The 26,445-nt window shown below is 36.1% G+C and overlaps 1 protein-coding gene across 2 annotated transcripts; it reads left to right on the top strand.

Annotated features, from left to right (window-relative positions):
• The first annotated feature begins 4,872 nt into the window (after positions 1-4,872).
• Positions 4,873-26,189, top strand: LOC116301286 (uncharacterized). Of its 2 annotated transcripts, XM_089027083.1 has the most exons (23): positions 4,873-4,999; positions 5,433-5,500; positions 6,551-6,670; positions 7,221-7,340; positions 7,670-7,783; positions 8,499-8,612; positions 9,267-9,383; positions 10,753-10,866; positions 11,851-11,898; positions 12,577-12,624; positions 12,996-13,043; positions 16,653-16,700; positions 18,363-18,452; positions 18,982-19,065; positions 19,817-19,864; positions 20,409-20,432; positions 21,205-21,336; positions 21,597-21,629; positions 22,367-22,405; positions 23,449-23,499; positions 24,268-24,315; positions 24,953-25,011; positions 25,516-26,188. In XM_089027083.1, exons 2-23 carry the CDS (start codon positions 5,440-5,442, stop codon positions 25,873-25,875), a joined length of 1,920 nt encoding a protein of 639 aa, XP_088883209.1. In that variant the 5' UTR covers positions 4,873-4,999; positions 5,433-5,439; the 3' UTR covers positions 25,876-26,188. The 2 variants fall into 2 exon arrangements, with proteins under 2 accessions (XP_088883209.1, XP_088883210.1); XM_089027084.1 differs by lacking the exon at positions 12,996-13,043 and having other exon boundaries at positions 25,516-26,189.
• The last annotated feature ends 256 nt before the right edge of the window (positions 26,190-26,445 follow it).

The following is a 26,445-nucleotide window of genomic DNA, read 5'->3' as shown; positions in this document are numbered from 1 at the left end:
AGTTTGGCAGCCATTTTTGAAAGTCGAAAGTATAAGTAAATTTAAAGAGACTGGGATAATATGTTTACAGATTATTGAGAACGTCAAAGAAACGAAACAGCTCTGTGAACAAAACAACCTCAAAGCCAGGAGTATCTTCAGCGACGAATCGTCCAGTGAAGAAAAATGGAAGTCCCTTCATCCAGTAATCAAAACCGTTCTCATGGATGTAGTTGCCAATGACGACCACGAAATTTCATCAAGTACGCATGCGCAGATCAAGAAAGCTGTGGCGGAAAACGACTTGATAGAAATGTCCCAGATTATGTCCGAGAGGAGCCTGTGGAAGAGAGTTCCAGTAGCGCGCTACAGGAAGAGAAAACAAATGATGAAAAAGGCATTGAAAAATCCTTGGAGTTCATTGTTTGAAAATGAATCGTGTTAAATGATTAACAAAAGGCAGCTTAAACGAGTAAAGAAAATGGAATCCTAAATGTCAAAACTTGACCTTTCCTAAATTCAGTTGAGGGTTTACATCCAATGTATTCTTCCAATGCAATGAAAAGTTTATTTGCATTTTCATGTTCTCTGTTGATCAGGGCTATAACCTAGATTTAGTTATCAATTGACACGGTTTTCTTTGTTATTCATAAGGCTTTATTTTTATTACAACCCTCATAAACAATGGACAAACTTAAAGCCCGGGGAGGGAATTGAAATGCAGCAGGGAAGAGCGGGGCTGATATGAATTAATCTGATTGGCTCATTATGAATCGAAGGTCAATATATAGTTATAAACCCGGTTTATAACTATATATTGACCTTGAATTTATAATGAGCCAATCAGATTAATTCATATCAGCCCCGCTCTTCCCTGCTGCCTGACGAGTAAACTATCTGGGGAATAATACTATTCTACAGAACTAATCTAATTAATGTTTACATTCAAAAAAACTATAGAGATATGTTTTCTAAACATTACATTATCAAATCGTTGCTAGTGCTCATAGTTTATGTGTTAAAGTTTACAACACAGTTTTTAAAATAATAATTCTTACAAACTGGGTTTTGCTCATCCTTTTCACTGCATTTCTTCTTGTTTTCCTGCGATGTAGATCAGCATGGGAAACAACGGCAATGTCCCGCTTCGGTTCTTGTATCTCTAACTCATTATTTTTCTCTCCGATGTTGGCTTCTACTTCCAAACAATTTGCATTATCAAACAAAAAATCGCTGTCTTGCAAATTGAAAATTGGGCTTGAATGCTGAGAAAAGGTATTCGGCGTTATAAAAACTGCCTCTTCGTCACTACTCTCCAACTCCATTGCCATACAGCCACATGTGATTACGAAACCCTAAAATCTATGGTTTTCTATTATCATCTGCACTTTTGTTTAATTAGCATCATAGATTTCCAGAACATTAAAACTATGTGCCACATTACCTCTGTAGGGACTAGAGGGCATTAGTAAATCCCTTTATAATCAACTCACATTGTTCATGCTCTATAGACAACAAGGGAAATATAAAAACAAAGCGGAAAATGTTTACCCCTTTTGTATACATTCTAAACTTCCAACTGAACCACGAATATTTTTTAAAATTCTTTTTATTTTCATTACCTTAAAAGTCTAACATCAGAATATTATAGAAAACCTTCTTAATTGATAACTAAAATAGTTAGTTACCTCGAATGTCGGCAATAAGCCATATACATCCCTCGGGCCTGCGGCCCTCGGGATGTATATGGCTTATTACCTCCGTTCTCGGTAACTAACTCTTACTTTGTGTAGAATATTCACGTGTTCCAGTGAAGGTCCGTGGAATTTCAAAATGCTTGTATTGTTGAAGTTGTAGAAGAATGGTATTTGTACATTGTTTAACATAGAAACGAAGTTAATCCTGTGTCTGTAGTCAATTTTGGAAAGAGGATTGTTCCCACAAAAAGCTCTTTTTATCCGCACTTAATATCTCCTTTTCGAAGTTAAGGCGTGATCGCATTCAGCAAATTTTCTCTGCAACTGTTCCCACAACAGCGTTGCGACACAAGTTGCAAGAGTGTTTACACAGAGCAACGGGGACGCAATCGTTGCCAAAAGTACAAGCGAATCCTACTTTTGGCAACTATTGCTGCAACTTGTCACGCAACATTTTTTTTTTCCAAATTGCGCTGTAGGCTACACGCTGCGATGGCTCCATACACTTGTGTCACAACGCCGTTGCGAAACAAATGGCAGAGAAAATTGCTCCGTGTAATGGCGTCTTCAATGCCAAGTGCTTTTTTTTCTTTGAAGTCATTGAACCAGTTCCTTTCGGTGAATTCAAGAAAGGTCTAAATCAGGGGAAGTGTAGATGGGAATAGAAGACAAAGGGTTTTAAGGGATGGTCTAAAATGGTAAAACAAATACAAAAAGATGAACAATAAAGCAAGGAACTCGAAAATTAAATTTGAATGAAGAGTTTTTGTTAATGAGTGAAGGAAGAAAACGGACTTTGTTTAGTGGCCTATTGAATCGTGACTTTAAAATATACGCATTCGTTTTGCAAAAAGAGTGTAACTTAAAATTCCAACTTGCAACAGAATATGCAAATTTAAACGTACTTAAAAGAAAATATGAACAACCACGAAAGCAGATGTCGGAGAACGTAGTCTAAAATACTAAATAACATCATAAGTGGATCTTTTTTGGTCCGGGATATCGATGAGGACGAAGCTAACGAGGTTTTCAACTGAAGTTTAAATGATGAAAATGATAATGATAACGGAGAGCTTTCGTTATTCGTTAAAATAAAACGTATGACGGCCTTGACGAGAAGCCAGTTGAGTGCAAAGTTATGCCGTTAAGATGGAATGGCTAGAATGTTTTCCAGATTTCACATGGTGAAAGCTCTCCCAGGTAAAATCTTTCGGCTTCCTTTACCTTGTTTATTCATTATTTTAGTCCCACATACATGATTTGCAAATATACAGTCAATGTCATTAACGTTGTCCACCGAAAAAAGACATTCAGACATTTACACATTTAGACTAAAAGAAATAGTACGTGTTTCCTTGAACGTTCTGGCATAAAACAAACGCTGAAATACCATTCTCCACCTTAAATCCTCACTAAACTGTTGCCGCATTCTGGATTTTCGATTCACGAATGAATTTTACATTTAAAGTTGGTTGCGCACACGAGGCAAAGAATACATAATGAAACACGTGATATTATTTTTAGTCTAAATGTCTAAATGTGTAAATGTCTTTTATCGGTAGACAACGTTAATGACATTGACTTTATATCTGAAATGTGATTTTACTTTTAAGTGCATGTATACATAAACCTATTTTCAATCACCTTCATTATATCTGAATTATTATAATTTTATATTGCGAAGTTTGCGCTGACGTCAGTAAGTGAAATTAGTCCCCGTCCACACGTATCCGGAAATTTTTGTATCCGCAAATAATTTTTTGCGGATGCGAAAATGTTTGCGTCCACACGCAGCGTATTCGAATCGTTTTCACCGTCCACACGTATCGGTTTTCGTAAAATTTGCGGATACGGATACAAAAATTTGTTTTAGGTTGGAAATTTGAAAGAGAAACGATTCTTGACGTCAATGTTTGCAAACAGTGAACATCGCTATAATGGGATGGTAAAACATTTATTTCATTATTGGATGGTGGATGGATGGGTGGATATAAAAATGGAGGGAAGATGGATGAATGGGAACGTATAAATGGATGAAGAAGAAGGAAGGAAGGAAAGAAGGAAGGAAGGAAAGAAGGAAGGAAAGAAGGAAGGAAGGAAAGAAGGAAAGAAGGAAGGAAAGAAGGAAGGAAGGAGCGACAGATTGAAAGGACTGCTATTAGGAAGAAAGGCTATAATCTGAAACAAAAATTAAAAACGCTCCGCGGTCCGTGTAATAAGAAACACTAAAAATAACATTGCTTACTTCTGTTTTATTTTGACTATTACTTACTTATTATACGACTTTGTTCCACAGGTTAAATAATATAAGATATATCCCGTATAAGCCACCGTACATACGACATTTATATCACATCGTCTTCCAATAAAGTGCTAATACAATCGAATTAATTTCAAAAGTCTAAGGAAAATTTATGACCTCATATCTTTTCAAGCTCAGATTTTAAAATGCCACAAACTTACCAACGCAATTGTATTATTAATGTAATGACGTCAATCAGTGTGGCGTACTTGATCATTTTGCCCATAATTTTCTTTAAGTTTGTTTGTTGAAGTTCGAGGTTTCATTCCGTGATGTTAGCGAGCACGTATTTTCAAATTAAGCTTTTATTGAATACACCTAATTGCAAGAACGCTGTTATGAAAATAATTCATCGTTTTTTCAGTAAAACGGGCAAACTTATTTTACTATTTCGAAGGTATATAGGCTTTTCTCCCCCTTTTCTCCCTTTTTCTCACCTTTTCTCCCCTTTTCTCCCCTTTTCTCCCCTTTTCTCCCCTTTTTCTCCCTGTGAAACTAAATTCTTTATCATATAAATCAGATTAGACCAGATTCAATTGTTCCTGCCTCATGTCATGGCTGTCATCACGTGATGGCACAAAGCCTCTGATAGACTGCATTTTTGACATTACCTTGTTGGTACATACTAAAACAGATATTTTCACCAATCTAGAAAGCTTTAGAATCAAAATAAGAAAAAATATTCCTACTTAATTCCTAATTGTTATTTTATTTTATATTTTTTTATGACAACGTTTTTGCCATTAGATATATCGATAATTAGTTAATATTTAATAATAGATCGTGGTGGTCTTTTGGCCTTTTATACGCTAACATCTATACGTCTAAAAGAGATTTTATTATCATTATCTATTTAAAGTAATTCCTTAAAGATAGGTTTTTGTTGGTTAGTAACGTTAATCTTATATCAAAATATAACCATGAGATCATTCCGTGAGATATATGAAGATTTAACTACGTCTGAAAATAACAGTTCTGCTTAACCTACGGCTGCAAAAGGATTACAAAGGTTTATCATCAGGTAAAAAATTGAAAAATTGATATAATAATAATAATATTCTTCCTAAGATATAATTTTCGTTTAATCAATTAAATCCAAATCGTCTTTATATTTGGGGGTGAAGTAAATAAATCCATCTTATTTAATTAATTATTTGATAAATATTTCGGTTCTTTCGTTTCGTTTCATTTTCTTTTTATTCTCGTATTTTATTTGCAACTTTTTAAATTCTATCGCATTTTTTTTTTTCAGATTCTTTTCAGTTTAAATTTTTTTTTTTTTTTTGAGTGTGATTTTCGCCTAAAGAAAAACATTATATTTACATATAATAATACCTATTTCATTTAGAGTTTTTGGTTTATTTGTAAAACTTTCGATGCATTGAATTTAAACAGATTCAAAGAGGATCAAAGATTTAAAACTGAAAATTCTTTTCATCTTTTTCTTTTTTAAGGCGAAGAATGACACCTAATTTTCTGTTGTTTGCCTTGTCTTTGCTGGGGAGTTTCTGTCTTGTCAATGGTTTGTAGTAGAAAAAAACGCATGATTATATGTTCTAATTCAATGCTACTTTTATATTAATTTAGCTGTACCAGTGAAATTGCCCTTTTCACTATGACGTCACTGCTTGTTTATGTCGGGGATAGAATCGCCAAACCCAATAGAAAATTCAACAAAATTTGCTCCTAGCAAAACAGTTTAATCTAAAATGGCCTGGTTTTCAGATATAATATGTGTTAATATGTACTAAAAAATATTTTGAGCGTTTGCTGGCTATTCTACTTCTCTTCGTGGATTGATACGGGTTTTAGAACAATTTTCGGTGAATTTGCGTTGATTTGACGCCCTCCGACGACCATGATCCTTTGCGTTTAAACGATAGATTGTTTTGATGTGACGTCATAGTGAAATAGGGCAATTGAAAACGAAGACGTTTCTGATTTACCCAGAGGCGTTGAAAACAGGGGGGTGGGGCTAGCAGGCTATAGTCTCCGTTTCTTTCCCATTCCACCCCTTCCCCCCCCCCCCCCCCCCCCCACATCCAAATTTTTTTGGGACATATTTTTAAAACGTTTTTGCCTTCTACGACGTCTGATCTGAGAAAAAATATTAGCCAATCAGAGACCAGAAAATTTGCGAAACTGGGCTATCGCTATTCTATTGAAACTATGGGTTTCCAAGCCACCAAAAATGGCTTTGCAAATACGCGCTTGATTAGAGTGGCACAATAATTAATACGTTCTATATTTTTATTACAATGGTGGGCAATTTTTTATTTTTCATCGGTCAATTTTTGATAGCTTCATACTGACCAAATCGAAATATGGCGACCAATTGGAAAAGCCTATAGTTCTGCACTGACCAGCGACTTGACTAGCCTCCTATACATGTGAAAACGCTTTTATGTTTCCACGTGAACACGAGGCTAGTCAGTCGCTTGACGTCAGTGCAGAACAATAGTTATTCAAATTAGTCGCTACATTAGTCGCTAGATTCTGCGCATGACATCTCAGTTGGCTGTGTGAAAAAAAAACCTGTTGTCTGTTGCTCTGTTCGTTATAAATTCCACAGCGACTTGGCCACCAGCTTGCACCATAAACCCGTGCAAAAACAGTGGAATTTGCGTGCCCTCTTCAGTTGGCTACTATTGTCGCTGTACCGGTTCTTACACGGGCAGGCTATGTGAGAAAGGTGAGTTAAGTGATAGCAAAATGATTCTTATCACCAGCCTTCAGTAACAGGAAAACAATGTCCCTCATTCTATTGCTTGGTATCAGTCAACTGAATGAATCTAATTACCAGCCTTCAATGACAGACAAACACTACCCGTCATGTGCTATCAACCAGAGAGTATTCTATTGCTTGGTATCAATCAGCTGAATATATCTCATGAATCTCATTACCAGCCTACAATGACAGGCAAACACTGCCCGTCATGTGCTATCAACCAGAGAGTATTCTATTGCTTGGTATCAATCAGCTGAATGAATCTCATGAATCTCATTACCAGCCTACAATGACAGGCAAACACTGCCCGTCATGTGCTATCAACCAGAGAGTATTCTATTGCTTGGTATCAATCAGCTGAATGAATCTCATGAATCTCATTACCAGCCTACAATGACAGGCAAACACTGCCCGTCATGTGCTATCAACCAGAGAGTATTCTATTGCTTGGTATCAATCAGTTGATTTATGCAAAGGAAGGTAGAATCTACGAGTTAAATCATTTTTCCCCCAGCCATCAACGCATGCCTATCGAACCCATGCTTAGGAGGAGGGACATGCGCAGTGGGATCATACAATCGTCACTGGTACTGCATCTGTCCATCTGCAAAAACTGGTCTGCGCTGTGAACAAGGTTAGTGTGCTGTGCTGTGCTGTGCTGTGCTGTGCTGTGCTGTGCTGTGCTGTGCTGTGCTGTGCTGTGCTGTGCTGTGCTGTGCTGTGCTGTGCTGTGCTGTGCTGTGCTGTGCTGTGCTGTGCTGTGCTGTGCTGTGCTGTGCTGTGCTGTGCTGTGCTGTGCTGTGCTGTGCTGTGCTGTGCTGTGCTGTGCTGTGCTGTGCTGTGCTGTGCTGTGCTGTGCTGTGCTGTGCTGTGCTGTGCTGTGCTGTGCTGTGCTGTGCTGTGCTGTGCTGTGCTGTGCTGTGCTGTGATGCATTTATTCTATTTCCATTTTATTTCAAATAGTGATTCATGATTGCTCAAGTCAACCATGTCAAAATGACGGCAGCTGTTGTGAAAATCAGAGTGGATATACCTGTGACTGTAAACCAGGATTTACTGGAAATTACTGTGAGACAGGTCTGTAGTAAACTCACCATTCTCTGACTGACGTTTCAACAATGTCGGTCCGACCTTAATTCACCTTTTCGGCACTAGCTTGGATTGCGTTACGGTCACTAAAAAGTTCGCACATTGTTCTCGGATTTCCATACAAATTCACTGACTTTAAAGAGAAAATTTAGATAGATTTCTTTAGTTAGCTCTCTTAACAGCAGTAAGAACAGCTTCAATCAAGATAGAAACATGATTATTTGCTTGTATTTAGAAAACTAACTAAACATTAACCAAGTAAATAGTTCATTTAAACTCAGTACATTTGTACGGAAATTCCATAACAATGTCCGAACTTTTTGGTGACCGTAACGCCATCTAAAACAATTTATACCCCGTGATGCCTAGCGCAGATTACGCAAGATATTTTAGCCTGAAAAGCATCAGGGGAGAGACTAGCTACTACCCCGCACCCCTCCCCTCCCAACACACACACACCGTATCTACAGCTAATCTCTTGCTCACTCTGCCACACAATGACACATAGGGGCATTATTTTCACTAACATTGTTGTATTGATTGATGTTTTCTGATAACCGTGGCCCAGTGGCAATATCTTGCAATTGAAATGAAAGATGTTAACCGAACCTAATCTATTTAGTGTATTTTTTAAGGTGATTTTTTGGGCATTGAGTCACCCGTGGATCATAATGTTATTATTATTATTATTGAATATTTTAAGATATTGATGAGTGCTTGTCTGAGCCCTGTCAAAATGGAGCAACATGTGTAGATCAAGTAAATGGCTACAGTTGTACTTGTCGTGTGGGACTGGAGGGAAGGCACTGCGAAAGAAGTAAGTACAGAAGAAAGTATATGGATGGATGGGTGGATGGACGGAGGGAGGGAGGGAGGGAAGTAATCGATAAACAGACCCAATCCACTTGGGTATAATGTTTTGCCCACTTCAGATCACGAGCCATTAGAGAATAAGATTCTTTGTTTGAGTTGTATCCATATTCATGTGTCTTCTCATGTGCAACCATTAAACAAAGAAATGATGCTCTAGGGAATGACACGTGGTCTTGAGAATAAGATTCTTCGTTTGAGTTGTATCCATATTCATGTGTCTTCTCATGTGCAACCGTTAAACAAAGAAATGATACTCTAGGGTATGACACATGGTCTAGAAAAATAAGATTCTTTGTTTGAGTTGTATCCATATTCATGTGTCTTCTCATGTGCAACCGTTAAACAAAGAAATGATACTCTAGGGAATGACACATGGTCTTGAGAATAAGATTCTTTGTTTGAGTTGCATCCATATTCATTTGTCTTCTCATGTGCAACCGTTAAACAAAGAAATGATACTCTAGGGAATGACACGTGGTCTGAAATGGGAAAACAGTGGACTAGATCTATTGATGAATGGACAAGTCGATCGTAGTTTTTCAATAAGGAAACGACTAACAAATATCCATCAATAATTTATTTTCTTTATCTCATTCAGAAAAACTCGGCTGCCAGAGCACCACATGTCTGAACGGAGGGTCATGCGCAGAGTCCAATGACGGGATGTGGTACTGTGTCTGTCCCAGAACATACAAGGGCATACAATGCGAACAACGTGAGTAAAAATACCATTGAATGATGCGATTAATAACAAACGATCCTTGCAGCTGCTTTGGGAGATTTTGGCGGGAAAATGACATCAAAGAAACCGCAAGAAACTTTCACGGTTTCTTTGAAATTTTGGCGGGAAAATGACATCAAAGAAACCACGTGAAACGTTTAAGGTTTTTTGTTATTTTGGCGGGAAAATAACATCGTAAAACCACGGTGAAATTTGGTGGTTTTTCTTGAGATTTTGGCGTGCAAATGGCGTAAAAAACGTGGAAAAAGTTCGGGAAGTATTTCTATATTTCAGAGCATTCAGTATTTAAAAGCTCATTTTTTTTACTTCTTGAAAAGGGGATAGCCATTATTGATCACTTAGCATAAATGACAATTTGAAGACAAAACGTTTGTTTTGATACTCCATTTTAGAGCTCTCTCATGTTGCTCAGGGTTTTCATCATTAGTGTGTAAATAGACACAGATGGTACTAAATAAAACATTGACAAAAAGCATGGTGGCTTTTAAAATGCCTATCACCCTTCTGACAATATTCTTAGTATTGATTCTACATGGGGTAAGATGTTGAATAACCCGAAAAAATTACATAGTTTGAGTGCGGCTTCTTGAAGTTATGAAGGTTTTTCCATGTCATATGCTAATGCTGTGACGTATGAGGAGGCATTTATGGTTATTTGTTGTTCCTCGTAATTCGAAACACCGGCTTCTATGGGAAAACTAACTTGCACTCATTTCACTCAGAGCAATGGGCAAAACAATGACGTATTTCAAATTTAATTTATCTGTACCAGTAGTGTTTTGTATATTAAATGATTACTCCTCATACGTCACAGCATTAGCATATGACGTGGAAAAACCTTCATAACTTCAAGAAGCCGCACTCAAACTATGTAAATTTTTCGGGTTATTCAACATCTTACCCCATGTAGAATCAATACTGAGAATATCGTCAGAAGGGTGATAGGCACTTTAAGTAGAATACTCATGTGTTCCAGTGAAGTTTCGTGGAATTTTCAAAGTGGTGTTTATATTGTTCAAGTCGTGCAGTCAATTGTACAAAGATGTTCTGCTGCATTTTTTCGGTTAGAATGTTGCTTTGTCAGGCTTTTTTATAGAAAATATATGGGAAATAAGGAAATGAAGGCCTAAACTCATTTTCGAATAAAAGTTTTGCTTTGGGTTAACACTTTGATTCCACTTTCATCGGTCATCTCCACTTCCAAACAAGTTAAACTTTCTGAATAACAAGATTTTAGCCTTGTACAACAGCCTTTCTTTAAGAAAATAGTTTTTGGCGCTCACTGCTTGAATACGGAAAAAAATACTCTCTTAAAATGAATCTCATCCCTTGTTTATATCAGTTGTTAATGACTGTTCAAGCCATCCATGTCAAAATGGCGGGAGTTGCTGTGATAAAGGCGACCATTATGATTGTACATGTCCTGATGGATTTAGTGGAAAACACTGTGAAACAAGTAAGTCCTTAAATACATGAGGATACAAGTATAGTAGACCTTCTACACCAGCCGAGGTGACTGTTTTCCCCGAAAGGCATTATGGGTCAATTTTAGATAAATATTATCCTATCAGAAACCATATATATAGAACATGCAGATTTCTCTTGCCGATCGAAAAAGAAATTCCGCCATGAGTTCGACTAGCGTTAAGGTTGTGTTTTGTAGAAAAAAATAAATGGAATGGTAAACGTCCAGTAACTCGTCCGATGGTGATGGTGGTCATGGTGATAATAATAATAATTATTAATATGATGATGATGGTGATGATTGTGGTGATGGCGATGGTGGTGGTGATAATGATGATGGTGATGATGATAATGATAATGATAATGATGGTGGCGGTGATCAATGATGATCATAATGATGATGATGATGATGATGATGGTGATGGTGGCGGTGATCAATGATGATCATAATGATGATAATGATGATGGTGATGATGATGATGATGATGATGATGGTGATTATTGAGGTGCTGATGAAGACGTTGGTGATGATGATGGTGATGGTGGTGATGATGATGATGGTGATGATGATAGTGATGATGGTGATAAATATGGTGATGATGAAGATGATGGTGGTGGTGATAATGTTAATGATGATGATGATGATGATGAAGGTGATGATGATAATAGTGATGATGATAATGATGATGGTGATAATGATGATGATGATGATGATGGTGATAAAGATGGTGATGATGATGATGATGGTGGTGATGAAGATGATGGTCATGGTCATGATGATGATGGTCCTCATGATAATAATAATAATAATAATAATAATAATAACAATAATAATTTAATACTTATATGGCTCAAATTCGCATGTGAACATGATTGAATGGGTCAATGATGATGATGGTCATGATAATAATGATGATGGTGATGGTGTTAGTATTGAAGATGGTGAGGTTATTTATTTTTGTTTTTCCTTCCGCAGAACCTATTTCTCCTTCGTCGCCAAGTAGCGTTACACCATCTTCTTCAGGTAACCAAAGTTTATCATCAGAAAAAAACTGTTAACATTTGGTCAGCTACGATTTCAAGCTCACGCCCCCTCATGTGAGCCCATACAAATTATGTCTCAAAAACACGTTTTTTGGTTCTTTTCTCAAAATAATGACTATCTAGGCAAAAAACAGAAGTGGATTCAGTTAATTCAACTATTCGCGGACTGTATTATATAGCTTAGATTGAATTCTATTTAAAAAAAAAACACCGTACTTTTTGAGTTGAATGTACGCTGTTGGATGTATTTTACAAGAGAAAGTGCATGACATAACCGGGGTCAAGCTACAAAATCGTCTCTCCTCGATATAAAACAGAACCTGTCAAAAAAATCAGAAGTGGATTTGAAAACCCCGGGCTTTCCTGAACATTTTGGTATATAATTCATAGCAATTTGTTAAAATTTAGAACCATATTTTTGCTGATTTTATAAGCTCATACTATCTGTTGGCCTATACATTCGTATGGTTTCTTAGATTTCGTAGCCTCGAAAACACGCTAACTACTAGTCATCAAAAAAAAAAAAAAAAAAAAAAAACCAGAAGATTTACGGGTCATTTATAGGATGTTTTGTCATGCGGTCACGCCATATGCGCACGCATGCGCACTAACAAAGCTCGCGAATGCTTATAAGAGATGATATTCCATGTTGTTTCAGGGCTGATTGTTACAAGTACCACCTCTTATGTGGTAACATCTTGTTTTGGTAAGAAAAAATGAGTAACATGTAGAAACCTCACGAATATTTGCTTGTTTGCTCGCTTGTTTTTTGACCTGTTGGCCATTTGGCTTAATGCATTCATATATATTCTCCTCGGTCCTAGGCGGCGGCCCGTGTGTCCCCAATCCATGTGCGGATGGATTCCGAAGGACATGTATTCCTGAGCAGTCAGGATCATTGTACATGTGATGATGATAATAAGTGTGATGATGATGATAAGGTTAATGATGGTGGTGATGATGATAATGATGATGGTGGCGATGATGATAATGATGATGGTGGTGATGATGATAATGATTATGTTGTTGAAGGCTTCTTATATATATATATATATATATCTATATTTCCTCTTGAAGGATCGACATCTTCTTCCTTTCCAAGTAGCGTTTCACCATCACCTTCAGGTAACAACTGGCTATGATTATTCATCCCTTAATAGAGCCTTTGCACTATCACGTGACGGCAGCCATGACAGAAAGCACGACAATAGGAGTATTTATCCCTTGGGAAACTGAATTCTCTCTCATGCTAAACAGCCCCAAAATGCTCTGCAATGTCAACTCGAACCAATCTTTGGTTTAAAAAACCAAAACAAATAAAATAGTTTTTTTCCGTGATCCGTTCGATAACAGAACAGGTGGTGGTGGTGATGGCAATGGTGGTGATGGTGATAATAATAATAATTATTAATATGATGATGATGATTGTGGTGATTGTGGTGATTGTGGTAATGATGATGGTGGTGGTGGCCATATGCATTCTTACCTAAGTTCAAAAAGTTTACCTAGTTCGTAGGTAAGTTTTTTGAACATGTTCAAAATTCTTACTTAGACATAGTAAACTTTTTGAACATGTTCAAAAAGTTTACCTATTCCTAAGTAATTTATTTGAACATAGTGCTCTTTTTGAACATGTTCAAAAAATTTACTGTTTTGTTTTTCCCTCATATCTTAGGAAATTATAGATGGTGAGCTTTGTCTTCACAAAATAGTATTTTCCCATTAAATCTCTTTCCTCTTTTCTACTTTTTCATTCCATTTAACGTATTTATAATTTTTTACACCACCATGCTAAAGTCCTGGGTTTTGATAGTAGATATACTCCTTTTGATAAAATTTGGCTTTGTTATTTCTCACTTTGTCACGTTGGTTTCCAACTTGTCAGCTTTCCATTAACTCTTTTCCATTCTGTGCGGACTTTCTTTATGCACCTTTGTCGTCATGCACGGTCATCTTCCCTGGTGTAGATTTCTTTTAACTCTTCAGTATCCAAATTGGTTTTCAAAACCTGCTAAGGAATCTTGACTTTCTTGGCTGTAATCTACTGAGTTCCACGTCCTCTCCAGATGCATTTCTTATAACCTCACTGTCTTATGCACTCTATTTCATCTATGAGCGTAGTTCTGAAACTGATGACCTTGTTTCAATTGCTGATTTTGGAAACCAGTTCTGATATGAAGCAGGCTCTGCAGATCAATAGTATTTCGTGGTAATTCTGGCTGGCTCTTTTAATAATATATGCTAATCTGCTTCTTATTTCTTCCACTAAAAGCTTTTGTGATTTCTTCGTCTGCTCTCTCGCTGATTTTTTTTAGGCTATTATTTATTGACTTGTTTTTCGCACTGATATAGGCGAGTCTAGGACAAATGCTATAGGTATCTGTTCCACTCTGCAGCTAGTGACACAGGCTGCTCCTTAGGTTTTACTTTGATGGACTTTTCCTCGTTGTTGTGTGACTCAGTTGCTCCTTTGTTTTGCGTTTAACATAGCAGTTTTGGGTGTTTACATGCCCAAGAGCAGATATGATTCCTAGCCTTCAATGGTTCTCTGCACTTGCATCTACCTTGCTATGCAGCTTAAAAGTGAACAAATAGTCGGGACAAAGCATGAGAAGTGACTAATGTTGGGTTGATGTTGAAATAAATCGAACTTATTCTGAGATAGAAATTTAGGAAAAAATCAAATATATATTTTCTTTGTGCAGTCAATGGTAAAAGAGTATCTCAGTTGACAGATTATGTTCCAATAGCTGTGTATGCACTTCTTGTGTGTCTTGGGATCTTCTCCTGCCACTACTGGTGAAGATGTTTTTCAAACACGTGTGAGGGTAAATCTTCTTTGGATTCCAACTTCTTCACAAACTCGACGCAGGTCTTCGCCCTACTGCAGAGGAATCGAACTTGTTTCCGTTACTACCTAAAAACACAGGTCTGGTGTTGTTTGTCTACTTTTTATCTGTCAAAAGTAAAGGATGTGCTTTTTTAAGAGCATGTACATCTCAGAAGATAGGTTTGGCCAATAAGTTAGATGATCCTTTATCAAAAATCAGAATTTAAGGCATGAAGATAGTTCTAAGTAAAAACAGTCTTAAATCCTTAAAAAATAATATCTGAGAATTGAAAATCTTGATACAACCGGTATCCCAAGTATCTCTAACCCTAACCCTCTCCCTCCCCCCTTCAAAACGGGGGTTTCGTAAATTTATTTGAAATGCCCAGAATATCTATTAGGCACTTCAAAAAGTATAGACAGACTTTGTTGGATGTTTACTCAGCATTATCCCAGCTAAAATTCGATTGCATGTTATTTTCTTTGTTTTTTCATGAATTTCCATCTAAGGATAAGTTCGATTTTTTTTCAATATTATCCCAAAATTAGTCACTTCCCATGCTTTGTCCCGACTATTTGTTCATTTTTAAGCTGTATTGCAAGTTATGGAACATTCCAAACACATTTTGAAATATTTATATGCTACCAATTTTCCCCCTAAAATGTTAAATCAAAAATCAAAATGCGTTCGTTTTGCATAGAAAATCTATTACGCTGTTAGAGGACGCTTCTTTTTATCTGTTCCATAATTATTGCCGTTTATTTGATATATTTTATAGTTGAAAAGAGCCAAAGAACAATTTTGAACATGTTCAAAAAGTTTACCATCAGCTGTATTTTGCGTAAAATTACAAAATTCATGCAAATTCTTTCGCAAAGCTTCTTCTTAACTTTCAAAAACCATGTCTAGCAAGTTTCATAATTTTGCGTCATGTTTTAGGCAACTTTTTTTCAAGTTTCAAAAATTGACATAACTTTGAAACCTAGGGTTTCAAGTAGTTATAGAACTTACACTAGACTTGGAAGCCTCGTAAATTTAACGTGACACCAAAACAAGGCGGAGATCCTAGGTTGAACCAGCATAAGGAGCACTCCAGGGATCTCCAAGATTTTTGGAGAAAAATCGAAAAAAAGTATTTTTTTCGATTTTTGCGGCAAAAGTTTACCTATTTGAACATTGCAGTTGGATTACCAGCTCAAAAATAGATGGTGAGCCTCCAAAATCTTGCTGCCAAAACTTTCGGTCAAATACCAAATAATCACGAAAAAAGTTTTTGAAAACTGGCTATTTTCTACTTTTAATCAGTAACTGAACTTGTCCAGGGTGAGGTTCAAAAAATTTGCTAGGATGCATCTAGTGTTGGTGATGATGATGATGGTGATGATGATTGTGTTGCTGATGACGACGTTGGTGATGATGATGGTGATGGTGGTGATGATGATGGTGATGATTGTGGTAATGATGATGGTGGTGTTGGTGATGATGATGATGGTGATGATGATTGTGGTGCTGATGACGACGTTGGTGATGATGATGGTGATGGTGGTGATGATGATGATGATGGTGATGATGATAGTGATGATGGTGATAAATATGGTGATGATGAAGATGATGGTGGTGGTGATGGTGATAAAGATGGTGATGAAGATGATGGTGATGGTCATGATGATGATGGTCCTCAGGATAATAATAATAATAATAATTATTATTATTATTATTACTATTATTATTATTATTATTATTATAACAATAATAATTTAATACTTATATGGCTCAAATTCGCATGTGAACATGATTGAATGCGTCAATGATGATGATGGTCATGATGATAATGATGATGGTGATGGTAATGGTGTTAATATTGAAGATGGTGAGGGTATTTTTTTTGTTTTTCCTTCCGCAGAACCTATTTCTCCTTCATCGCCAAGTAGCGTTACACCAACTTCTTCAGGTAACCAAAGTTTATCATCAGAAAAAAACTGTTAACATTTGGTCAGCTACGATTTCAAGCTCACGCCCCCTCATGTGAGCCCATACAAATTATGTCTCAAAAACACGTTTTTTGGTTCTTTTCTCAAAATAATGACTATCTAGGCAAAAAACAGAAGTGGATTCAGTTAATTCAACTATTCGCGGACTGTATTATATAGCTTAGATTGAATTCTATTGGGAAAAAAACACCGTACTTTTTGAGTTGAATGTACGCTGTTGGATGTATTTTACAAGAGAAAATGCATGACATAACCGGGGTCAAGCTACAAAATCGTCTCTCCTCGATATAAAACAGAACCTGTCAAAAAAATCAGAAGTGGATTTGAAAACCCTGGGCTTTCCTGAACATTTTGGTATATAATTCATAGCAATTTGTTAAAATTTAGAACCATATTTTTGCTGATTTTATAAGCTCATACTATCTGTTGGCCTATACATTCGTATGGTTTCTTAGGTTTCGTAGCCTCGAAAACACGCTAACTACTAGTCAGCAAAAAAAAAAAACAACAACAACAGAAAATTTACGGGTCATTTATAGGATGTTTTGTCACGCAGTTTACTTGTGCTATATAACTTTACTTTTAAGAACAACCTTTTGCTTTGGAAAGAGAGAAAAAAGACCGAAAAGAGCAAATATTCCAAATGTAATGGGCAATTTTTTCCAACGTTAATTATCTTATTATTATATAGACATGAGTGTTTTACCGGAAAATACGCCACTCGTATTTTTTGTTTATTTTCGTATTTTTCTTTGTGGATTTGTCTATATAATAAAAAGAAAATTACACGTTGGCTTGAAGATATACGAAGCTTATCTTCTCGTGTTGAAAAATCTCAAACATAAACTTCATATCTTCGCTCCACCGTGTAATATCCTCTATTTTTACCATCGCTAAAATGTGACCAATTTGAAATTAGTTTTTAATTCTTTTAAAGTAATAATTATTATAATTACGGTGACGGTGACGGCAACAATAATATTAAACTTTATTAGCGTCTCAAAGTCCTCTAGCTGGACGCAAGTACAGCATGTTACCTTAGTGCAGTTTTCGTATGACTGTGAAAAGCTCAGTGCCGTAAGCGTGACGTGCCGTGACCGTGATGCTTTCTAGAATTTCAATTGGCTAATTTTAATTTCAATTTTTCACGCGCAATATGATTGGTCTAAAAGTGCCGTGATCTTGGAGTGACCGTGTCCGCGCCGTGTGTATGCCGTGTTCGGGGTATTTGATTGGATGGAGAGTAAATTCTCGTGCAATATGATTTGTCTGGCGTATCCCTTGCTGTGTCACGACCGTGTTCGTGCCGTGAATTTTTCACAGTCATACGAAAATTGCACTATTGGTGGAGGCGTGCAAGACCAAATAGAGCGTTTTCACGTGACGTCACAGCGGCCATTATGGGGTACCAACGTTTTCTATCCTCCGGGAATTGAACTCTATTTTTATGCAAATACTATGCAGAAAGTTTCTATTGTTTATGGCTGCCTTCTCACGTGAGTGAAAACGCTCTATATTTTGTTAAAGTCAACCAAAATGGGAACTTTGACGTTAAATGCACGCCGAGAATATTGAACGACTCATACAAACCTTAGAAATAAAAATTCTGGTTTCTCTTTCAGTATGTGATTGCGTTCACGGTCATGGAATATGTAGAGATGGTACCTGTGTCTGTCATATGTCCTATTATGGGCCAAGATGTGAATATGAATGTAATGTTCTTTTTCTTTTCTTTTTTTTTTTTTTTTTTTTTTTTTTTTTGATTTTATAACCAAAACAAAAATCAATCACAAACATCAAACTAAACAAACGCATCCACTAAACTAACACAAATGAATAATGACAAATACCTCTATTAATTTATTCTGATCCTTCGGTGGAATTGATTTTGCTTCAAAAGCTCGCGCGCAAGCATCCATTAACTGCTGATTATTTTAAAAAAAAGCTCGGGACACCTCATTTTTATTTTCATGTTTACGGAATCAGCATTGAATTTTACTTTAAGGAATAGTATTTTGAAAAACTCCCTTTAGAGTGAAGAAAAGACTGGAGAAGAGACACAGGTTGACCGTTGTTTGATAGGCTGTTTACCACAGGAAGCCCGCGAAAACGACACTGATTGTTTGATATCCCGCTCTTTTCTTACCATTAGCAAACGAATCTCTTGAAGCAACAAAATAGATTGGTTTTGATGGTTTTTTATTTTTATCGGTATAATAACTGCATTTACAACAACAACAGATAACCTTTGCACTGTTGGATTTTGTGGTACCACGGCTGCATGCTCAAAAATTCAGGGCGACTTGTACACATGTATTTCAACATGTAAGTATTCTTTATTTTTATGTTTATGTTTTTTATTATTCTATGTTATTTAAACATAACCTACATATATTAACCCCAAGTAAGTAAACTGTAAGTATTCGGTATGAATTTAACAGACGATTCTTTTTTAAAAAAAATCGACTTCTTGACATCTCCTTTTGTAGATTTCTATGACAATTCCTCGGCATAGGTGACTAGCGTTTGTTTTCTATGTTCTCCGGTTTTATCTGTGAGTAACCCGTGTCCTGACTTAGATAAGCTCAAAAAGGCTATTTAAGGATTCTATCTGTGAGATAGCCGTGCCCTATCTTAGATCTACCCAGAGGTTGTTTCAGGGTTCTATCTGTGAGTTAGCCGTGCCCTATCTTAGATCAGCCCAGAGGTTGTTTCAGGGTTCAATCTGTGAGTTAGCCATGTACCTGACTTAGATCAGCCCAGAGGTTGTTTCAGGGTTCTATCTGTGAGTTAGCCATGCCCTGACTTAGATCAGCCCAGAGGTTGTTTCAGGGTTCTATCTGTGAGATAGCCGTGCCCTATCTTAGATCAGCCCAGAGGTTGTTTCAGGGTTCAATCTGTGAGTTAGCCATGTACCTGACTTAGATCAGCCTAGAGGTTGTTGCAGGATTCTATTTGTGAGTAAACCGTGCCCTGACTTAGATCAGCCCAGCTAAAGGCTGTTTTAGGGTTCTATCTGTGAGTTAGCCATGCCCTGACTTAGATCAGCCGCTTAACGATCATTTCTTCATTACAGATCATCGCCCTTCAACGACTGCCTTGACTTCGACTCCGTTTACAACAAGTAAGAACTACCGAATTTATTTTAACTAGTCTCTCTACACAATCATCACCATCATCATCACCAATTTCATCATTATTATGTATCATCCTCATCATCAATTTTGATTGGCTGTATTCTCAATGGTGTGCGTGAAAAGTAATGTTTTTCCATCAGTAATGTTTTTCCATCTCATACCACATGTCATTCCCTTGAGTATTATTTCTTTCTTCATCAGTATTTTTTATCTCCCTCAGACCACATGCCATTCCCTTGAGTACTATTTCCTGAATGCCCTGTACAAATCAGGGGCGTAGTGAGGAACCAACAATAAGCCTGAAGCGAGACGACGTTTTACCCCCGTCTCTAGACCATAATCCTTTTCATGATGCTTTTGTTCTTTAATTATGACTATTGTTCCTGTATTCTCTAAGGAATCAAAAATTTTAATATGAAAGAATTTTAAAAACTATTATAGTATAGAGTCAGGGGTAAAACGTCATCTCGCTTCAGGCTTATTGGCTTATTCGGGAGTTTAAATAATGTTGTTGTCTTCTTGGATTTACAGTACAAACAACATCAACAATTATGTGTGAGTATTAATTATGACGTCATAATTGGTAAAAATATGATTAGGTTAGTTGTAAGTAGGCTATAGACCTAGTTCACTATTTTCCCACTTCTAATCACATGTCATTCCCTAGAGTATTATTTCTTTGCTTAACGGTTGCACATAAGAAGGCACATGAATATGAATACAACTCAAACAAAGAATCCTATATTGTCAAGACCATGTGTCATTCCCTTGAGTATCATTTCTTTGTTTAACGGTTGCACATGAGCAGACACATGAATATGGATACAACTCAAACAAAGAATCTTATTCTAAAGACCAAGTGTCATTCCCTAGAGTATCATTTCTTTGTTTAACGGTTGCACATGAGAAGAGACATGAATATGGATACAACTCAACCAATTAATCTTATTCTCAAGACCATGTGTCATTCCCTGGAGTATCATTTCTTTGTTTAATGGTTGCACATGAGAAGACACATGAATATGGATACAACTCAAACAAAGAATCTCATTCTTAAGACAATGACACGTGGTCTGAAATGGGCTAAACATTACGCCAAAATGGATTTGGTCCATTATGACACTACAAATGCCATGTATGACGCAATAAGATTGAACGAGATTTGATGAATCTGGATGCTTGCTTTCGGATTGGTCGAAATATGATAATGTTAGACGTATGTAAAATAAGATAAGATAAGTAGTAATTACGCCGTCATGAATATCAGTCCTATAGATAACATACCTTATGATTGGTCAAAGAAAGAAACTTGTTTTTTGTTTTACAGGGATAATAGATCATATCTGTGACATATCTCAGCCGTGTCGTAATAATGGCATATGTATTAAAACCGGCTCGACACATGCATACCGCTGTCAGTGTGGTCCAGGATATACTGGGAGAAACTGCGAGAACTACTGTAAGTACTGATAGAAAAATATATATACATTATATGCATTATTTATACACTTTTTTTCAACACGGAATCTTATTCCTAATATACAACTGATGCTCTTAGAGAGCCGTGAATAATATTATAACGTTAATTATATGCAAAAATTCTATATAATTATACATTCAGCAAACTTATTAATATAATACTTAGACATAATACTTTAAAAAACCTTAATTAAAAACTAACAATAAAAATTGTTTGTTTTTTCTTCTTCTTTTTCATAGTGTTCTTAACAACCTCGATTCCGCTTTCGACAAGTAAGTAGAATCAACTAGTGCAATATAAGAAATTTAAGTCATCCTGTTCTTTAGATTCATACTTTTTTAAGCACAGTCTAAATCTGAGAAAAGGAAAAATAATCAATAAATAAATAAAAGGGAGAGAAGTAGGAAGGGAAGAATGAAGCTAGGAAGGAATGAGAACAGAGAAAGGAAAGAAGGAAGGAAGGAAGGATGGAGGGAGGGAGGGAGGGAAGGAAGGAAGGAAGGATGGAGGGAGGGAGGAAGGAAGGGAGGGAGGAAGCAAGCAAGCAAGCAAGGAAAGAAGGAAGGAGGAAGGAAGGAAGGAAGGAAGGAAGGAAGGAAGGAAGGAAGGAAGGAAGGAATGAGAACAGGAAGGAAGGAAGGAAGGAAGGAAGGAAGGAAGAAAGAAAGAAACTAACCAACAACAAAAGAGACAACATTGGCTGCTATAAGAAGCGTTCTTTTCGTTATTTTTTTGTGATGCATGCTATTCCTTTTAGCTACTCATTTCTCGTGTTGAGTTCAAAAATAGTACAAGTCATATAGGGCGTTTTCACTCACGTGAGGAGGCAGCCACAAACAATAGAAACTTTCTGCACAGTATTTGCATAAAAATAGAGTTCAATTCCCAGAGGATAGAAAATGTATTGTTTTGGTAACCCATAATGGCCGCAGTGAGGTCACGTGAAAACGCTCTATAATCTTCTGTCTTACTAGTTTAACCATCATTATATTTTCTTTGGATTTCACAGTTCTGCCAACAACAACTCTACCTCATATTCCTCAAACATGTAAGTAATGAGTATTAATAATCATACCCAATGTGGCCCACTTGTATATTGATATTTCAATTGTTAGTATCTCTGAAAAGAAAAGTCCACATACAAAAATGCTGCAGCCTTACTACTACACTGTTCACATATAAGTGATTTTGAAAAAAAAATTTTTTTCCCTTGATATACATTTTAACAGTTTTTTATATACCAAAAACTAATAATATAGTAAAAATGAATATAAAATACAATTATGGAGAAAATTTTATCCCGTTTTCTTAAACTATTAAAACTAACTAAAAAATGCTAATCATTTATAAAATGACGTATAAAAAAATAATGAAATCTAGGATAAAACTAATCTTTATATATAAATAAATATTAAGATAATAATGAATAGTACTTTGTTATTTCTAATTGCTTTTTAATTTCTATTTTTACTTTTGTTTTGAAAAGTATTATTAATATATTATTATCATCAATATATTATTCATTTTCCTGGGGTTGTTTTTTTTTTTTTTTTTGTTTTTTTTTTTTTTTTGTTTTTTTTTTGTTTTTTGTTTGTTTTTGTTATTTTTCATTGTATGTTATTTTTGAATCCTCACATAGTTATCAAAAGACATCGCATTTTTGGCCAGTGTATCCACCTGAACACTGACAGTAGTATCCCTTTCCATTGGATGTTTTAATACATGTCCAACCATTATGACATGGGTGCATACGATATCACATATGTGATCCCCTGTTGCTGTCAATCAATCAAGAAACATATGAATGGGCAAATACTAACTGATTAGAAGGCTTTAAACAAAACGAAAAAATATAAGAGGATGAATGGTTTTTGTGTTTTTTTCTGTTTTATTCGTTTTATTACATAGTAAATAAATTTATTTCGGTATTGAATTTATTTACGCAAAAAGGAAGAAGGTCGCAGGATCTAGCAGAACTTCGCGAATGGCGTCAGCACTGTGCTCCGTTCACTAATAAAGCACAGTTTTCGACCAATCAGCGCGCGCGTACTATCTTAACTATATAATAAAATTGATTAAATTACTTCACAGGGAATTACTTCACCACATCCTTCACAACATCAAGTTTTCGAAGAACATCAGGTCAGAAACATTCCCTTCCATTCACGACTTTCACATCCCCATAATACTTTGCGTCTTTGGGGGGTACCCAGAGGGTAAAAACCCACTTATTTTGCTGAAGGCTGATCAGACAGTGTTGACAATACCTTGATTGGTATCCAAAGATAAAATGAAGAAGTAAAAAACAGAAAAAGATAGAAGCTTCAAGACGTTTAAGGTAAATTTTAAACATTTTTTCGTAAGTCAATACATTTTCTGTAAGACCAAAACTCTTGATGATCTGTACACGCAAAAATAACTTGGAATAAACTGATAATCAGCATTGTACAGATAAAAGCAGGTATAGTATAAATTCAATTAAGAAACCTTTCAATTTGGGACAGCTTTTTGATTGGTTACCCCCAAAAAACTCTAGGCATTATGGGGATGTGAAAGTCGAGAATTCACCAGTTTCCATACATCGGTTCACTGGTCAAACAAAAAGCGATAAAGCGAGGCGCCAAGGTAATTTTAAAGGATTATTCAAATTTGAACTTTGCAACCTCGACTGAATGCTTTGTGTTTTATCAGTGAGCCGATGTATGGAAAAAGGTGAGTACTACGCATGCGCGTTGAGCATGCGTACTACAAGAAACAAAGAACTACGAGTAACTAATAATTCACATTGTTATTTGGTTGACTAACAATAAGCCTGTTTACCTTGGACTTAATATATTTTTCCCAATTCCGGCCACGTGTTATTCTTTTGAGAAAGGTTAAACATAGAATCATACATACTTTCCGTTTTAGGTCCTCAAACCACAATTTTAACGACACCGAGTTCATCATTGACTACAGGTAAAGAAATTTCCCATCTGTTCTTCTGTTTCATTACCGTCACTCGTAAACAACATAACATCGTAATCACCATCAACATCATCACCACTATGACCATTATCATCAGCAGCAGCAGCATTATCATAATTATGATAATTATCATCATCATCACCATCATCATCATCATCATCATCATCACCATCATCATCATCATCATCATCACCATAATCATCACCACCATCATCATCATCATCATCAACATTATCATCATCATCATCATCACCATCATCATCATCATCATCAACATTATCATCATCATCGTCATCATTATCATTATCATCACCACCATCATCATCATCATCATCACCATTATCAGCATCATTATCATCATCATCATCATCATCGTCATCATTATCATTATCATCATCACCATCATCATCATCATCACCATTATCAGCATCATCATCATCATCATCGTCGTCGTCGTCATCATTATCATCATCACCATCAGCGGTGTCCACATCAGCATTGAATGGTAAAACTATGCTTCATTCTCATTATCATCTTTGTCATCATTAAAATCATCAATCACCGTCACCACTATCAGAATCAAAATCCTGCCTTTTTTGATCGTCTTTTGTAATTTTTCTCATTCTAGTATCGTCTTCTGTTGTTATTAACAAACGATCCAGGCGAGATATTTTGAAAAATATCGAGGTAATAACGTGAAAGTTATTTTTTTATCATATGTCTTGTATAAAAGAAATATTATTACTTGCCTTATATCTCATAATATGCATCGTTTGGAGATTATTTGCTTTACCAACACTTTTTAGTTGACCTTTCCTGAATTTCTCTGTTTGACCTAGCTCGAAGCAATGGCTTCAAGTCGAGGTTGGATGAAATTAAATGTATGAAATCATCAAGTCAAAGCTCGACTTGAGGCCATTGTTTTGTAGTCGAGAAATAGTCTATACAGGCTTTCCGCCATTACGTGATGGCAGCCATGACAGGAGGCATAACAATAGTATTCTTTCTCCCCTGGGAAACTGAATTCTTTCTCATGTAAATCAGATTAGACCAGATTCAGTTGTTTCAGCCTCCTGTCATGGCTGCCATCACGTGATGGTGCAAAGCCTCTATTTCTAAATGTATTTCTGTTGTTGTTTTTGTTGTTGAAATTTGTGTTTGGGAGATGATTTTTCTAATTTCAATGTTCAGAATTCAGACGTAGAGGACAAGGAATTGAAAAGGATTTGCAAATTAAATGAGCTTAAAGCAAAGAAAATCTTCAACGACAAACAACTCGCAAAGAAAAGCTGGAAAAACCTTCACCCAGGAATCAAAGCCGTCCTCATCGACCTGGTTGCCAATAACGACCACCGTAGACTATCAGGTACGCATGCGCAGATCAAGAAAGCCGTGGCGGGAAACGACTTGATGGAAATGTCCCGGATAATGGCCGAGAGGAACCTGTGGAAGAGAGTGCCAGTCGCGCGTTTCTGGAAGAGGAAGCAAATGATGAAGAAGGTGGTGAAAAATCCTTGGAAGTCATTGGTCGAAAGCCAAGTGGTTTGTTAAACAAGTAATTAATGGGTAAATCAAAAAAGGTTTAAGGGAAAACTTTTGTTTGGGAAAATTGTCGTTTATTCTCGACAAAATGCTAGGGTGAAAATATTTTAACTTCACGTTATCAGACTGAGTAGTTTTATGATCAAAAATGTTCTAGTTGTCGCACAAAGTTGTAAACACATTGCATTATCGAAACGTTATTAACCAAAGGCAATGACATTAATAAAAGTAAAGCTTAAAAATTCATATAATATTATTACAATTAAACTTAATATTTCTTGTAACCAAATATAAATTAATTCCCTCAAGCTGCAAAAATAGTTGAGTTGTGAACATTTTATGTATATTCTTTTTTAAATAAAGTTAAAACTTAAAACTTAATGATGTGTTGTTACATATGGTTTGTAACCTGTTTTAAACGGTTCTAAAATCTAATACTTTGGTAGATTTTAAAAATCAAAACATAAATAAACGAAAGATAAAGACCTATAAAAGTTCTGATGAAAAGGTGAATTATACACCGTGAAAAGATGAAAAAACTTACTGACGTTTCGGACGCTAGTCCTTAGTCGGAGTAAA

This window comes from Actinia tenebrosa, unplaced genomic scaffold, assembly GCF_029948245.1.
Source record: "Actinia tenebrosa isolate PJP-AT-01 unplaced genomic scaffold, QUT_ActTen_1.0 PGA_scaffold10__47_contigs__length_13832649, whole genome shotgun sequence".
Taxonomy (NCBI): Eukaryota; Metazoa; Cnidaria; class Anthozoa; order Actiniaria; family Actiniidae; genus Actinia; species Actinia tenebrosa.
Note: the sequence above shows the minus strand (reverse complement) of the source record. Positions and strands in the feature narration are given on the sequence as shown.

What these genes read in the sequence shown, in the direction of transcription:
- LOC116301286 (XM_089027083.1), top strand. Translation starts at nt 5,440, where the DNA reads ATGACACCTAATTTTCTGTTGTTTGCCTTGTCTTTGCTGGGGAGTTTC. An exon ending in TGGTCTGCGCTGTGAACAAG is followed by an intron (nt 7,341 to 7,669) that starts GTTAGTGTGCTG and finishes TATTTCAAATAG; the next exon opens with TGATTCATGATTGCTCAAGT. An exon ending in GCCAAGATGTGAATATGAAT is followed by an intron (nt 18,453 to 18,981) that starts GTAATGTTCTTT and finishes CAACAACAACAG; the next exon opens with ATAACCTTTGCACTGTTGGA.